This window comes from Octodon degus, unplaced genomic scaffold, assembly GCF_000260255.1.
Source record: "Octodon degus isolate 3935 unplaced genomic scaffold, OctDeg1.0 scaffold00028, whole genome shotgun sequence".
In the NCBI taxonomy this organism is placed as follows: domain Eukaryota; kingdom Metazoa; phylum Chordata; class Mammalia; order Rodentia; family Octodontidae; genus Octodon; species Octodon degus.
The window spans coordinates 19391097-19405115 of NW_004524604.1; the positions used below are offsets into that span (position 1 = coordinate 19391097).

The 14019-nt window shown below is 50.1% G+C and overlaps 1 protein-coding gene across 9 annotated transcripts in view; it reads left to right on the forward strand.

The window, feature by feature from the left end:
* Positions 1-6570, forward strand: part of Tfdp2 (transcription factor Dp-2) — a 227714-nt gene extending 221144 nt beyond the window's left edge. For 6 of the 9 annotated variants that reach the window (XM_023712969.1, XM_023712975.1, XM_023712971.1 and 3 more), the window contains 2 exons: positions 1718-1823; positions 2003-2213. In XM_023712969.1, the coding sequence (XP_023568737.1) occupies positions 1718-1823; positions 2003-2186 (290 nt within the window). In that variant the 3' untranslated portion in view covers positions 2187-2213. Of the gene's footprint in view, positions 1-1717; positions 1824-2002 lie in introns of all 9 variants that reach the window. The other 3 variants (XM_023712970.1, XM_004629221.2, XM_004629222.2) reach the window with 2 other exon arrangements.
* The last annotated feature ends 7449 nt before the right edge of the window (positions 6571-14019 follow it).

Sequence of the window (14019 nt, forward strand, 5' to 3'; positions counted from 1 at the left end):
TAAACAAAATGGTAATTTTAACTTATTTGCTTTGGCCTTTGTTCATAGAGGAAGAGTTTGATGACTGAGGTTTGGTTCCTGTTAGATTTAGTTCTTTTTTTTTTTTCTTTTGGCTGGCTCAGACTGCCTCAAGGGTGGGTGTGGTGCGGACTGTGGAGCTGGGGATTGAACCGCAGTCCCCTGCGCCTGAGTTTGCCCAAGCAGGTGTTTTAAACAACTGTGCTAACCTGCAAGCCCCCTAGATTTAGTTCTTAAGTTGACATTGCCTGCCTTGTGCAAGTGCAACACCTCTAAAATTCAGATTTGCTCCTTTTCTGCATGGGAACAGCCTCTCACTTGGATAAATAACTTCAGATCTCAGGACCAGCCAGATAGCTCAACAGACTAAAGCATCTGCTTAGGCAGAGCGCAGAGGCCGGGGTTTGATCCCCAGTGTGCCTTGCCAGCTCCGCCCCCAGGGCGCGCTGAGACAGTGATTGAGAGTGAGTGTGGTAGTGCCCTTGTAATCCCAGTGCTTGGGAGGCTGAAAACAGGAGGCTCACTATGAGTCCTATCTACGTAGTGAGACCCTGTAGACTCTGTACTAAATATATTTTAAAAAAAGAACTATGTTTTTCTTAAGTTTTTCTTAAGATCTCAAGATATATACTATGTTTTTCTTAAGTTATTTAAAAAATTCTTATTAAATAAAAGTTTGTTTTGACAAATTGTATTTTTGAGGATACCTTGGTTTTTATCTTATAGTACAAGTAACTTGTTTCTTTTTTCAGAGTCTGTTTCTTATGTTTCAACTACCTGTTTCTTAAAATGACAGTTGAAAGAAACAGGTCTCCTTGGGTGCCATTTAGACCATGCATGTGCCCATCACTGCCTCCTTTGAGCTCACATCCTAGGGAGGGAGATGAGTAGTCAGTAAAACTGCAGTGAGACTTGATCGGTGTGGTAATATAATTGTGACTTACACACAGAAAATAAGATTGCAAGGATATACCCAAAATAGTTTCTGTAAACTATAATGTTTTTCTCACCACACTGGAAACACGATTTCATTACAACCATCCCCTGTTAAAAGCATGACCTTCTAAAATAAGAGCAGGTTTGAATTATAAAGCAAAGGACACCAGGAAAAATCTTGTCAGAAACAGAGTAAATCCTTGATGAATAATAGCATCAAGTTAACTCACAGGAACTTAAAAAGTGATCGTGTGGGGTGGCTGCCTTCTTACCGAGATGCCGCCCAGTGACTTGCTGTGGCTGTGGACACCTCAGCCGGGATGAGGACCCCCAGGTGTTGGGGTGGCACACTCTGACCACTGTACCAGGAAGCCTCCCGGAGGTTTCTCTGGGGAAAACAAGTAAGAGTTTATGACTGCTTTTACTTTATTCTTTCTCCCTACTCTGCCTAGTCTTTTTGGCTCTTTTGCTTTTAGTTTAGGTTTAGTTTTTGGTTTTGGTGCTGAGGACCGAGCCCAGGGCTTCCATTGAGCTAAATCCCCAGCCCTTGCCTCATCGATTTTTTTCATATGTTCTAGAAACTATTTTCCTTCAAGAAGATACAGAAACCTGAATTCTTCGTATGACAGCAGAATTGCCTAGCTATAGTTAAAAACAGACTTATCTGTGAATTATCTGTGCTTTTCCCACACCATCACAACAGCAGCTACAAAATATACACAGCCTTCTGTTTTGTTATTTTTCCTCTCTCTCTCTGTCTTAGATATCTCCACAGGACCTTCTTGGTTAAATCAGGGACTGCTTTTGAACTCTGCCCAGTCAGCATCAAATTTGGACTTGACGTCTGGTGCCACCTTACCCCAGTCCAGGTAGGTATTTTTTTCCAAGTTAGGCAAACCACAAAGCCTTCGCTCTGTAGGGTGAGCCAGGGCTGGGTCACCGCTGTACAGTACTGCCACTGGCACCTCCTCCCTGCTTTTATGTCTGTGTGTTACAAAAGCTGTTCCTTCTGCATTAATGAATCTGTGTGTTTCTAACTGTTTGCTAGTGTAAACCAAGGGTTATGCTTGGATGCTGAAGTGGCCTTAGCAACCGGGCAGCTCCTTGCCCCAAACAGCCAGCAGTCCAGCAGTGCGGCCTCCCACTGCTCCGAGTCCCGAGGCGAGACCCCCTGCTCGTTCAACGATGAAGACGAGGAAGATGAGGAGGAGGATTCCTCCTCTCCAGAATAAAGACAGGAGAAAAGTCACATTTTAATATTTGATGCTCATGTGTGTTTTTAGTGTGAGCTTGTATTTGAAATGATTGCTTCAGTCTTTGCCTTTGTTTGCACTGTGTGTTCAGTGAAAACCAGAGAAACACAATAAGCAAATTACAGGAAGACTACGTTGATTGAAATGAGAGTTAACATAGCGTGAATGCAAGCTCTGCCCAGCAGAGCGGTAGGTCACATCGCAAACAAAGTCTGCTTCCGGGGGGTGCAAGGACATAATCCCCAGAGAAGCGGCAACATGAGTGAGACTCGCCTAGCTTCCCCGAGTTGGGGTCCTCGAGGTCCTCATGGCCACTTGGTCCTGTGAGAACTGCGCCTGCGCTGCAGTGGTCCTGTTTCCTTCCTCTGTCACCTGGAGCCTCTGTAGTGAGGGAGTAGGTTGCAGTGCTGTGGCCTGAGCACGCAGATGGACCACCAGCTAGTTGGAGGTCTAGTCAGGGTGCTTTATGCATCTGCTGCCTTAGACAGCTTCAGAAAGGAGCGAGCACTCTTAAGTATTTAAGTGACATTTAGAATAATTTATAGTCAAACTGATATGATCATTATTAGCCAATGCATTGGTGCATAGAATTTACTAGGGCTACTTCTGGAAGCCAAAATAGAAAGCATTTCCATGTGCATTACCATTTGCCAGCACTGCCTTTTGCCAGCATTCTAAATCTGGAGCTCTACAAAGAAAGGAACTGTATCTATAGTTTTAATCAAAGCTATGCATTTCATACAGCTTTTTCATTTACAATGAAGCAAAGCAAATTCTTATGACCAAACCGCTTGCCTACAGCGCTCTGTAGTAATTGTATGATTTTACCCAGTGTGCAATTTGTGAAAATGAACCAAATGTCATTACTTTTGTTTTGGAAAGAAGTCTATTTCAAGAATATGAACATTAATGTTTCTTGAACATGCCACATTTTTTTCACTTTAATCAAAATGATCCTATTAGATTTATTCCTGGGTAAACTGCATTTCAAAGTAACCCAATAGTTAGTGTTTCTGTGAAAAACACTGAACACTCCAGCTGATTGGATACACACTAGTTGGTATGTAGTGTGAGATTTTGTAGCCAAAGATGCTTTGGGAAATACTGCACTGGGGTGTCGGTGAGAGCTGCTTCTCTGACTAGAGGAGTGGGCCTACATCTGCCAGCAGGCCCAAACCCCAACTTAATGATACATTAAGGCCTTAAAAGGAAGCAAAGGCTCAGAGAGGAGCTAGCTTTTTAAAACTTAGACTTGACCCACCGGGATTGTTCTTCCCTCATTGCCCAGGGAAGCCTTTCTGGAGCTCTCCCGCCATGCTCCTGTGAGCCACAGGTAAAGGCTTCCACTGGCTTGCATTTTGATTAAGACCTTATGCAAACACTGACGAAGAACACACAGCTTGAGCTTAGGCTCCCTGGAGACGGAGCTCTCATTCTGGCAGAACTAAGCTGGCACACATCCATGAGGCAGGGAGATCAGGGCAGGTTATACAGGACTCTGTCCTAGCAGTTCAGAGCACACCTCTCTCACACGCCCAGGTGGAGGCATCCAGAATGCTGCAGCGGTGGCCACAAGCCTGTGACAGCTATTTCTGCCTGCTCAGGTCAGGTGAAATGGGCTCTCCTGCTGTGTCATCCTCGAAGGACTGCTGTCCTCTGGCCCAGCCCAAAGGTCCCTCATCTCTACTGGAGGGATCCTCTTTCTGGTCTTTAAGATATTAAACTACAGCTCCCAAGATACGTTTTAGAATTTAAGACACATACGTACCCACTCCTTTTCTAAGTAGCAGAATTCTTACTAGAGTTTTTGGCGAGCTGTTTCTTTGTGTCTTCTTCCTCTGTTGCTATAGTGCTTTAAGTTGATAAACATGGGCTTAAAAAAAAAGGCAACCAAAGACTGGTCCATCTTGGTTCCCACCCACTGCCCTCCAGCTGTCCATGTGTGCCATTGACAGAGGTCCATGTTCCCTAGTGAGAGCTCTGGTGACTGCTCAAGACATCTCACTGAGTGACACCATAGTCACCTCAGGTTGACCTCAGGTTGGTGATCTCAAACCTTACCTGGAAAAGGCTAGGTTGAAATGTTATGGAAGAGAAATTCTGTTCTTTTATCTCAGATATATGTAGCCATCTGGGTCCAAGTTCATGCTGAGACACAATTTCATACAGGAGTCAAAGCAAAAAAACTACAGTCGCAACACCCAGGCTGCTTGGTGTTAGTGGCACACAAAGTTATTTGAGGACACACATTGCCATCCGTGCAGGGGTTTTGGTCACACTGCTGTTTGGGGAGTTTGCAAAGCCTTCTCTGCTGGTGTTGTCCTGAGTTAGCAGAGCTCCAGGGCCCTGAGCTCCTGGGCAGAGCCCCTTGAGCCTTCATGGCAAGACGCTACACCGCAGCCCAGCAGAGGCTGAGTGTTCCCAGGTGCACCTTCTCTCAGCCCCCAGCAGTGTCTCACCCTCACGCTCTGTGTACATGGAAAGTCCCTATGGTGGGCCTTTATGGACGCCATGCCTTAGATGAGGGGAGGGAAGGGCAAGAAAGGGCTCCCAGTGACCCTCTGCCTCTTGGAGCTGCCTGCTGCCTCCCAGAACATGGGATGCTCGCCGCCTGTGCTGCAGCCTTCAGTTGGATTCCTTAAAGCAGCATGGCCAGGTGTGCTGGTGTATGCCCACAACACTGGAGGCTAAGGCAGAAGGGGCACGAGTTTGAGCCTTACAGGGCAACCTAAGACCTTATCTCAAAGTAAATAACATAAAATGGGCTGGGCGCAGTGTGATAGCTGAGTGTGAAAGGCTTTTGGTTCAGTACGCAGGGCTGTAAAATAAGTAAATCTCCAGTTTCTTTTACCAGGATGAAACAATAACTCCTTCCATTAACAAATTTGCAGTTGTAACAGAGCTCTGCCATGTTTGAGAAATAATGCCAGATCCCCCTGTTCTTGAAGGGATGGTGGCTGCTATTTGTCATTCCCATTGAGGTGCAGGGGTGAAGGGGCCCCTGGCCCCCTCAGACATCTGTAATGTGACTGTTCGCTAAATCAAAACTTGCTGGCCTCTTAGGTCGTAGAGACAACAGATTTCCACCAGCTCTGATGTGATTTAAGCCGAGTCTGTCTGTGAGTTGGGGAAGGGTTAGCAGGTGGCAGGCTCTGCCTTGGTTGTTTCTGCCAGATCCACACCCAGATAAAGATTTGGCGTGTGCAGTGTTAGGGACTGAACCAGCGCCTGCGGACTGAGTGATATCCCAGCCCTGCTGTCCCCTTTTTGAGACAGGGTCTCACTAATTTGCTCAGACTGAGCTCAACTTCTGAGTGACTGGAATTGCAGGGTGCCCCACTACACCAACTCTCTGGGTGACTGGAAGGCCTTTTAGTGTCAGATTCTAACAGGTTGTCCCTAGTCAGTGACCTGTGACATACCTAAAGACTGCTGTGTATGGGGCAAATTTAGCTGCCAGTACTACCCTTAAAAGAAGAAAAATCTCACATGCCCACAGAGTTCTCATTGTCCTTACCTTACAGCCGAACTAGCGCAGTATGAAAAAGAACTTTCCACATATACTACAAGCTGTTGGATACATAAAGTGCTCTCTTAAACAGGCTAAGGGTAGCCATTCTGCAAATAGGCTGCTTGGGTGAGGCTCTCTGACAGCCACTTTTCCTCGTTTCCCTTTCATGCTCCCAAAACAGCTGTCTGCACCCCTGATGCTCATTAATGTGCCAGCCAGAAGCCTGCATGTGGCATCTGTGTGACCCTCGGACCACCTGCTTACAGAGAAAAATCCTAAATATTGCCTAAGATTTGACCTTTTAAATACGTCAAGCTCCATGCCCACATAAATCAACATTCTCAGGAACTAACCCCTTTGTATAACCAAAATATCTGAAAATTTATGTTTAATCTGTGGGTATCAGTTTCCCCATACACATCTATGCTCACAGGACACTAAGGGAAAAATGGGGGACCTAGAGCTGAACCTCCACCGGCCTTGCTGCGCTGGGAGCTGGCATAGCTGGCACTGAGGCCTGCCAGTATGTGTGCTGGTTCTGCCTAGACTGGAGGCAAGGGTGGCTCTTCCAGCTCACTCGGCTAGAGGTGTGCCTGGAGGCTTGCCTGGTCCTCAGGCGGAGTCTGCACGGAGCCTGCTAGCTACCACTTCCTGGGAGGGCCATGCAGTCTTGCACGCCACACCCTCATCACTGTGCTTCCTGACGGCCCTGGCTGAATACCGATGCAGGTGTCACCAGGTGCCCACTGCTGGGGAGCAGAAGCGGGGCCTCTTCACTCGGGATCCCAGGTTCGATATTCACAGCTCAGAAACTCCTCCCCAGGCAGCATCCTCATTCGCCTTGGTCCCTGGGGGGGATCCCTGCGCAATGCAATGGCTGTGTGTCGGTGTCATGAAGGACCGTCCCCAGGCCGTTCGGACTGTAAAAGCCATATTTCTCTCATTCTTTGCTCCAGCCTCACCAGTTGTCACTCGACACGCCTCCCCGTGCCAGGCATTAATTATAGATGGCCTCATAAACCTGTTTGTTCAGACTGGGGTCAGAGATGTTTTTCATACCAGAAAGATGATATCTGATGACCCAGCAGCTTTTCTGTAAAAGGCTTCCCTGGGCAAGTTGTAGTAGTACCATGACAGGCCTAGCCTTTGGCGTTCTGAGAGACCGGAGCAGCCCCAGAGTGCCTCCTGTGTCTGCACTGCCCTCAGGGCACAGGGCCAGGCAGGTAGGTCCCCATGCGCCCACTCTGGTCACAGTGGTACAAGTCCCTTGGTAGACGTTTTCCCCAATCACGTGTCATTGGGTTTTGTTTCCAGAATAGTATAGTTCTGGTTTTTCCTGCATGAAAGGCGACACTGGTGCCACATGCTTCAAGCAGTTTAGAAGAGGAAGAGGCAAAGGCCACAGTGGACTTGCCTCTGCTAGGCCCTAGCAGATTGAAGTACCTAACCTGTTCCATTATTTTGTAGAATCTCAGACTTTGTAAATAAATGCCATTATTTTTATATGGAAATTTTATAGAAGAGCTATTTCTGTATACTTAATTATTCCTGGGTTTCCCGAAGTTGCTTTCAGAGGGTAAGGGCCTCAGCAGTTTCCATGAGGGTGGTTCAGGGACCACCATGGTGACCGCGACTGGTGGTGCTATGACCATCACCGAATCCCAGAGCGGGCCTGGGAAGCTGTAGTTGAATAAGCTCTGAGTGACGCTTTTGTCAGTTGAAGTGTGAATGTTTTTGTCCATCCTATAAGAAAGAGAACATCTGAAAATGTATTGGACTGTTTTATGATTTGAATGAAATGTATGATAGAAAAATAAATAATTTAAAATAATAGTCTCATCATTGGTGGCTGATGAGATGGCTGGGGTGGTGAGCACTGACCCTCCCACAGAGCAGTCCACAGCAGCTCCTGGCCTTAATCTGGGCCCCTGAAGGGCCACCAGCTTGAGTGACTGGAGTGTCCCTGTGGGGTTGGTGGGCCCTGCCTTCCGCCCCCAAGCAGCCTCAGAAGGGAGGACAGAACGCCAGGGCCCCGTGGGCCGGCCCGGATGGAGCCTCCCCTGACCCCAGAACTGCCAGGGCCCTCAACAGCTCTCCCCAGGCAGGGCCACCTGCTTCAGGGAGCAGCGGAACCCTGCAGAGTGCACCCGCTTGTGTCCCTGTGTCCCAGGAGAGTAAGCACAGGAAGGCTCCCCGAAGGTGAGGGGCGATTCTGGCCTCTGCAGGGGAGGAGGCCTGGCCAGATGCCAGGAGCGGGTGTTGCCAGGGCTGCTTTCCGCAGATGCGCTGGGCAGAGCAAGCGGAGGTGGCACTAGAGGGCTGAGCCCGCGTGCTGGGTGTCCTGAGCCTACGCCTGTAGCAGCCCCTTAGGACCACAGGTGAGTGTGCGCCCCTGCGCACTGCTGAGGGACAGCACAAGAGCCTTCGTGAAGAAGGCGGAGGAGGAAGCCCGGCTGGGGCCAGCTTGGCTGTTTCCGTGCCTCCTGCCCCAGCTGCTGCTCCCGGTTCGCTCTGATCTGAGCGCTGAGCAGCTTCTGTGCGCCTCAGACCCCACCCCAGCCATGAGGAAGGCAGATGCGCGGGGATCCGCTTCCCCTCCTGAGAGGTCATTCCACCTCCAGCAAAACTTGCTTTTCAGGAAATCCCAGGGTACACAAGGCCCAGAGGCGAAGAAGGCCTGCAGGTGGGGAGCTGCTCCCACATCAGCCCTGGCGAAACTGCTTCCATGCAAATCACTGTCTGCCCTTTGCGCTGCTGGAGTGCGGGGACTGTCGCCCGACCACTCCCTCCTTGACATCATCCTCTTGCCTTGCTTGGCTCTCTCGACAAGGTCACGCTAAGGTCAGGGATTGGTTTTTTTCCTGTCCTCACCCCACCTGCCTCTCAAAGGGCCCGAGCTCAGTTAAAAAATGTGAGAAGATGGCATGAAGTTCCAAAATGATGGTCCTAGAAGGGGTTATTTTCACTGGAATTATTTTCAAGTTCTACTAATAAGTAGTAGACTTTTTCGGGGGGGGGGGGACCTGGGATGCAAACTAGAGCCTCACACATGCCAGGCAAGTACTCCTGTACTAAGATACTAACCAGTCTTTTTTTTTTGAGACAGGGTCTCACTGTGCAGTTCAGGCTGGTCTTGAGCTCACTTTGTAGCCCAGCCTGGTCTTGAACTTACAATGCTCCTATCTTAGCCTCTTAAGTGCTGGGATTGCAGACGTACACCACCACTCCCTACTCTGTTTTTCCTTTTGAGATAGGGTCTCATTAAGTCACTAAATTGCCCAGACTGGCTCCTGAGATCCTCCTGCCTCAGCTTTCTAAGTGCTGAGATTATAGGTGTGTGCCACCATTCCCAGTAGCCACTTTGTTATTAAAGCTTATTTTCAAACCTGTACCAAATGAAGTTTGTATAGTTTCCCCAGTCTGTGTACAATGACAAGTAGGGCGGCTCGTTGTGTTCAAGAACTTGCAGGTATCATCTGCGCTTTGTTACAGTGCTGGAGAGAGGCTCTCTGCCCACAGAGGGCTCCCCATCCTGGGACCCTGAAAACCAACCAACCTTTTCCCCAAGTTTTGCCAAAACTTGGCTTGCATATCACTACTAACAGTAAACAATGGGAACAAGTGACAGATATTAATCACAATAAATGCTTTTGGAAAGCATTTTTAAGAACCTTAGCCCATCAGTGGTCTAAAGCACCTACTTAGAACAAGCTTAGCAAAGTACAAGGGACCGCAGTTCAATCCCCCAGCACCACATGCCAGCCAGCCCCGCCCCCTGGTGGGCTGAGCTGGCCACACACACACAAATAAATAAATAAATAAATAAATAAATAAATAAATATTAAAAAAAAAAAAAAAATAGAACCTTAGCCCAAGCTGCCCCAGCCGTGGTGCAGTTGAGAGGCCTGTACGTGCTGGGCCACCGTGCTCTGGGGTGCCGGGAGGGCCAGGACTGGCATAGGGCCTCAGCAGTGAGGGTGCCACTGCAACTCCCAGGCCTTTAGGCCTGAAGCTCGCGGGGTCCCCTGCCTGCAGGGAGAGATGCGCTTTGTTAGAGCACTTCTGAAGTTGCTCAAGAAGCAGTTGCACAACTCCTGAGTTAAAGATCTCCGTGCAGAGGTGCGAGCTCAATACAGGCTGCCGCAGCCCTCCAGCCCCAGCGCTCTGGAGCCCCAACAGCTGGGCTCTGGCCACAGGGCAGGGGCCTGCTGGGGCCAGCTGGGCCACTCCCGGTGGGTCGGTGGGTCGTGGAGACAAAGGGAAAAGGCTGGGGAGAAGCCCTACAAGTGCAGTGAACACAGAAGATTGTGACACCCACAGATTATCTGCGTGCAGGCACTGACTGGGCCAGGAGCTGCAGGATCCCGTGGGTGGTGCGGAAGGGTGGGGCCGGAGTGGCTGCAGTGCTTGGCGGTGGTCACTTAGGGTCCCCCTTTTTTATTTTATGGAAAAACAAAATTTTATAACAAAATAAGAATAAAAAGTTAACACACTGTGTATCATTATCTTCAAAGTAGTTACTCAGAGCACAAGACATAAACCAAAGAGTCTTACAACAACACTGTAGGAGTCTATCCTTGTTCCTGCTGGGCTGATTCAAGAGAACACAAGGTGAAGGAGATTATAATGCTGCAGAGCTGGTGCCAGACAGCCAAGTTAGGGAGGAATATATGGGCCCTCAGACAGGGATGGGCCCTCGGAGAGATCGAGACCACGCCACAGCTATGGCTGGGACCCAGCAGCTAGCGGCCAGGCCTCAGGAGAACTAAAGGAGAACCTTACCAGGCAAGGTAAGAGCAAACGCCTGGTCTGATAAGGTCTGGCTAGGCATCGGTCACCTTTGGTGGGCGTCCAGCTCCCCAGTGCATCCCCTACCTGACAGCATCTTAGATTTTTCCAAGCCCACTCTACTTGCATTACCTAAGCTTGTAATCCGATTGGTTGAGCATAGCTGCAGCCCATGTTGAACCAACGTGGTTGTGCTCTATAAAACTTCCCCTGAGAAGTGGCGACTTGGGCGACATGCTTTCCAGGCGTCCCTTCCTATCCCTTTCAGGCAGAAGCTTTCTATTCTCAATAAATATTCCCTACTCTTTACATCCATTGTTCCTAGAATTCATTGTTTGATTTTAGAGAACACCAACTCCGCGTGTCAGACATCTCACAGGTTGAGTGAAAATGTTTCCCATATATTGTATTGTGAGGTTCTGAAGTCATCTGTATCAATGGCATTTGCCTGGCCTCAGAACCCACTGGTTGCTAGTAGCAACAAAAGCTGACTCAAAGGACTCGGGTAGAGGGGTGCAGCTTCTGCTGGCTCCTGCCTGTGGGTGCCGCAGCCGTTCAGGGACCCGACCCCAGGCTGCTGTCCCACCAGCCAGATTCCTGCACACGGCACCACTGTTCTTCCTGCCACGGGCCTTAGTAGTTTATTTTCTATAAACCTGAGAGAGCATGAAGTAAAGAGGGTTACATATTTTTGTAAAGCCCCCAGCAGAGCTACATTTCTAATACCGAAGCGGCTGCTCCTTTCCAGCCACCAGGTCAGTACTTGCTCCTGCCAGCCACCTGCAGGATTCTTCCATCCTGGGCGTCAGCAGCTGTTATCGCAAGAGCACTTGTCCAAGGAGGCCAGCAAGCTCAGAAGGGAATGAGGTTTAACTTCTCTGATTCCAGAAATTGAGAAAACACTGTCAAAAACAGATGAGGAGAAGCCAGATCAGGACGGCCTTGCCAGGCAGGACAGTGCACACCTGCAATCTCCACGCTGGAAGGTCGAGGCAGAAGGGTGGCCAGATCAAGCCCCACCTGGGCAATTTAGCAACTTTTAGTGAGACCCTGCCTCAAAATAAAAATTAAAAATGGGCTGCAGATGTAGCTTAGTGAGAAGGCCCTGCATGCAACCCCCAATCCCCACCACCACCATCACCATGGAAGCCGTGGTGGCCAGTCCCCTGCTGTGGGGGTGGCAGGTGGGGAAGTGCTGACCCAAATCCAGGCTCTCTGCCCCACTCCGCCCAGAGCGCTTTCTACACCAGCCAGCCGGCCTGCATTCCTCTTGCTCTGCCACCCGCTTGCATCTGCGGGCTGTGGGTGGCCCTCTGGGGACTTTTCCAGAGTCCATACCTCCTCCCCACTTTGGCTTCTTTTGCTGCAGCCTCCTTGGGGATGGCACTTTGAGGCCTGGAATTAGCAAGTAGGGTCTGACAGGAAGAAACCCCCAGACCCTGAGCAAGACTCCAGTGCTGCTGCGGGCCCAGACACTGCTAGGAGAGAAAAGAGCAGGAAAGGAGGAAGATCATTAGCTCCCAAGTAACAGTGATGAGGAGCTAAGACATGAGTGACACTAACTGCCAGGCACTGTCCTAGGCATTAATTCCTAGACTCCAAATCCCGAGAAAGTTTCAATTACTGCCACAGTGGCAGAGCCCCAGCAGGGTACCCAGAAAGGGTTGAAACCCAGGCACTATAGCTCCAAGGTGCACAGCAAGAACTTAGCAGCTCCCAGTCCCTTCATGACAGCCTTCAGGTCTGGAAAGTGTGGCTTACATTCATGCAAGCAAATCCAAGTCAAATGATTCATCTCATGTTCAGCAGAGTGGGCAGAAAGGCTGCAGGATGGTCCTTCTCTGGATTTGAATGGAGGAGGTCGGCCCCGAGGTCTGTAGTAGGAATGGTTGCACAAAATAGCACAGGGGTTCCCTGGTAGACAGTGTCTGCAGGTGACTGCCCTCCTTTCAGGGGGCTTCTCTCCAAGTGGCCGCAGGCCTGAGTCCTTGCAGCATGCCATCCCCAGGGCGAGTGCTGCCCCTGGCAGCGGCACTGAGCAGGCTCTGTGGGGCCCCACGTGTGCATCCAAAGCCCCATGTGCCTGGGCAGGCCCACCACTCACCTCTCCATGGAAATGGGAGACAAAAGGTACTGTGACCAAGGCTGGCAGGAATGGATCTGGGAGGAAACCAGGGCCGCCGCCGCGAGGTAGCCATAGGGCCCTTCCTGGAGCCTCTGTCAGTTCTGACTTCTTGTCCTTTTGAGGCAGGCTTTTACTGTGCAGTGCAGGTTTTTTTTTTTTTTTTTTTTAATGTATTTAGTACAGGGTCTGCAGGGTCTACAGGGTCTCACTACAGATTGGAGTCACAGTGATTCTTCTGTTTTCAGCCTTCCGGGCGCTGGGATTACAGGCTTGCACCACCACGTCCAGCTTCATTTGCTGCTTCAGCACACCCTGGGGGGGCGGGGCCCGGCAAGGCCTACCAAGAATCGAACCCGCTCCCTGTACCTGCCTAAGCAGGTGCTTTAGTCTGCTGAGCTATCTGGCCAGCCCCTGTGCTGCCCTTGAACTCATTTTATAACCCAGTTTAGCTTGAACCCACAGCAGTCCTTCTGCCTCAGGCTCCCAGGTGCTTACTATAGGTATGCACCACCATGCCCAGAATAAAATGAATTATTAATTTATTTTGGTACCAGGGATTGAACTCAGCATCTCACCCCCACCAGGGAGGCACTTATGCTGCTGAGCTATCTCCCTGGCTCTAAAATGAATTTTTAAAATGAAATGTCTTAAGTGACAAAACAGCAACTTTGTACTTTTTTTAGTGATGAGGTGAGTTTTTTAGCTTTCCCCATCCGGTTAGGAGCTAGGCAGGCTACAGGAGCCCTGTCAGAAGCTGGAGCCCTGCAGCGCTGCTCTGCCGGGGCAGCGCTTCCTCTGCACCCGGATCCCTGAGATCACAGGTGGCGGCACCTGTGCTCAGGCTGTGTCTAGAATCTGGAGTGAGATGACGAGCACCCCAGCTTTGCTGAGCTGCCCCAAAGGCTCTTCTCCCACTTGCAGAGTCGGGCACAGCGTGGCCTGGCTAGAGCTTCTGCTTCTGCCGCAGGGCTGCCAGGGCCTGCGCTCCCAGCTCACCAACCACGGGCAGAATCGACATTCCCTTCTTCAGCCATGATCCCTCGCAGAGAGGGGCGCTGTGTCCAAGTGTGCCTGGAGCTTCTTCCTGCAGCTGCTTCCGTCTTCTGTGATGAGGCAGAAGCCCAGGATAATCTTACACTCTTCCGAGACAAGGCCTTGCTGTGCAGTTCTGGCCAGCCCTGCACTGTGTAGCCCAGCGGCCATTCTCTTGCCTCAAACTCCTGAAGCCAATAGGTCTTCCCCCACGCATGCAGACCCAGCTCAGTGGCAAGAAGCATGCAAACGTCAGTGTACAAACATCCTGGCATAAGGCACTGTACATGGATGGCACTAAGCCCATACGTGCAAAGCGGGACAGACTGAATTATACGCAACTTGTCACCTCTGAG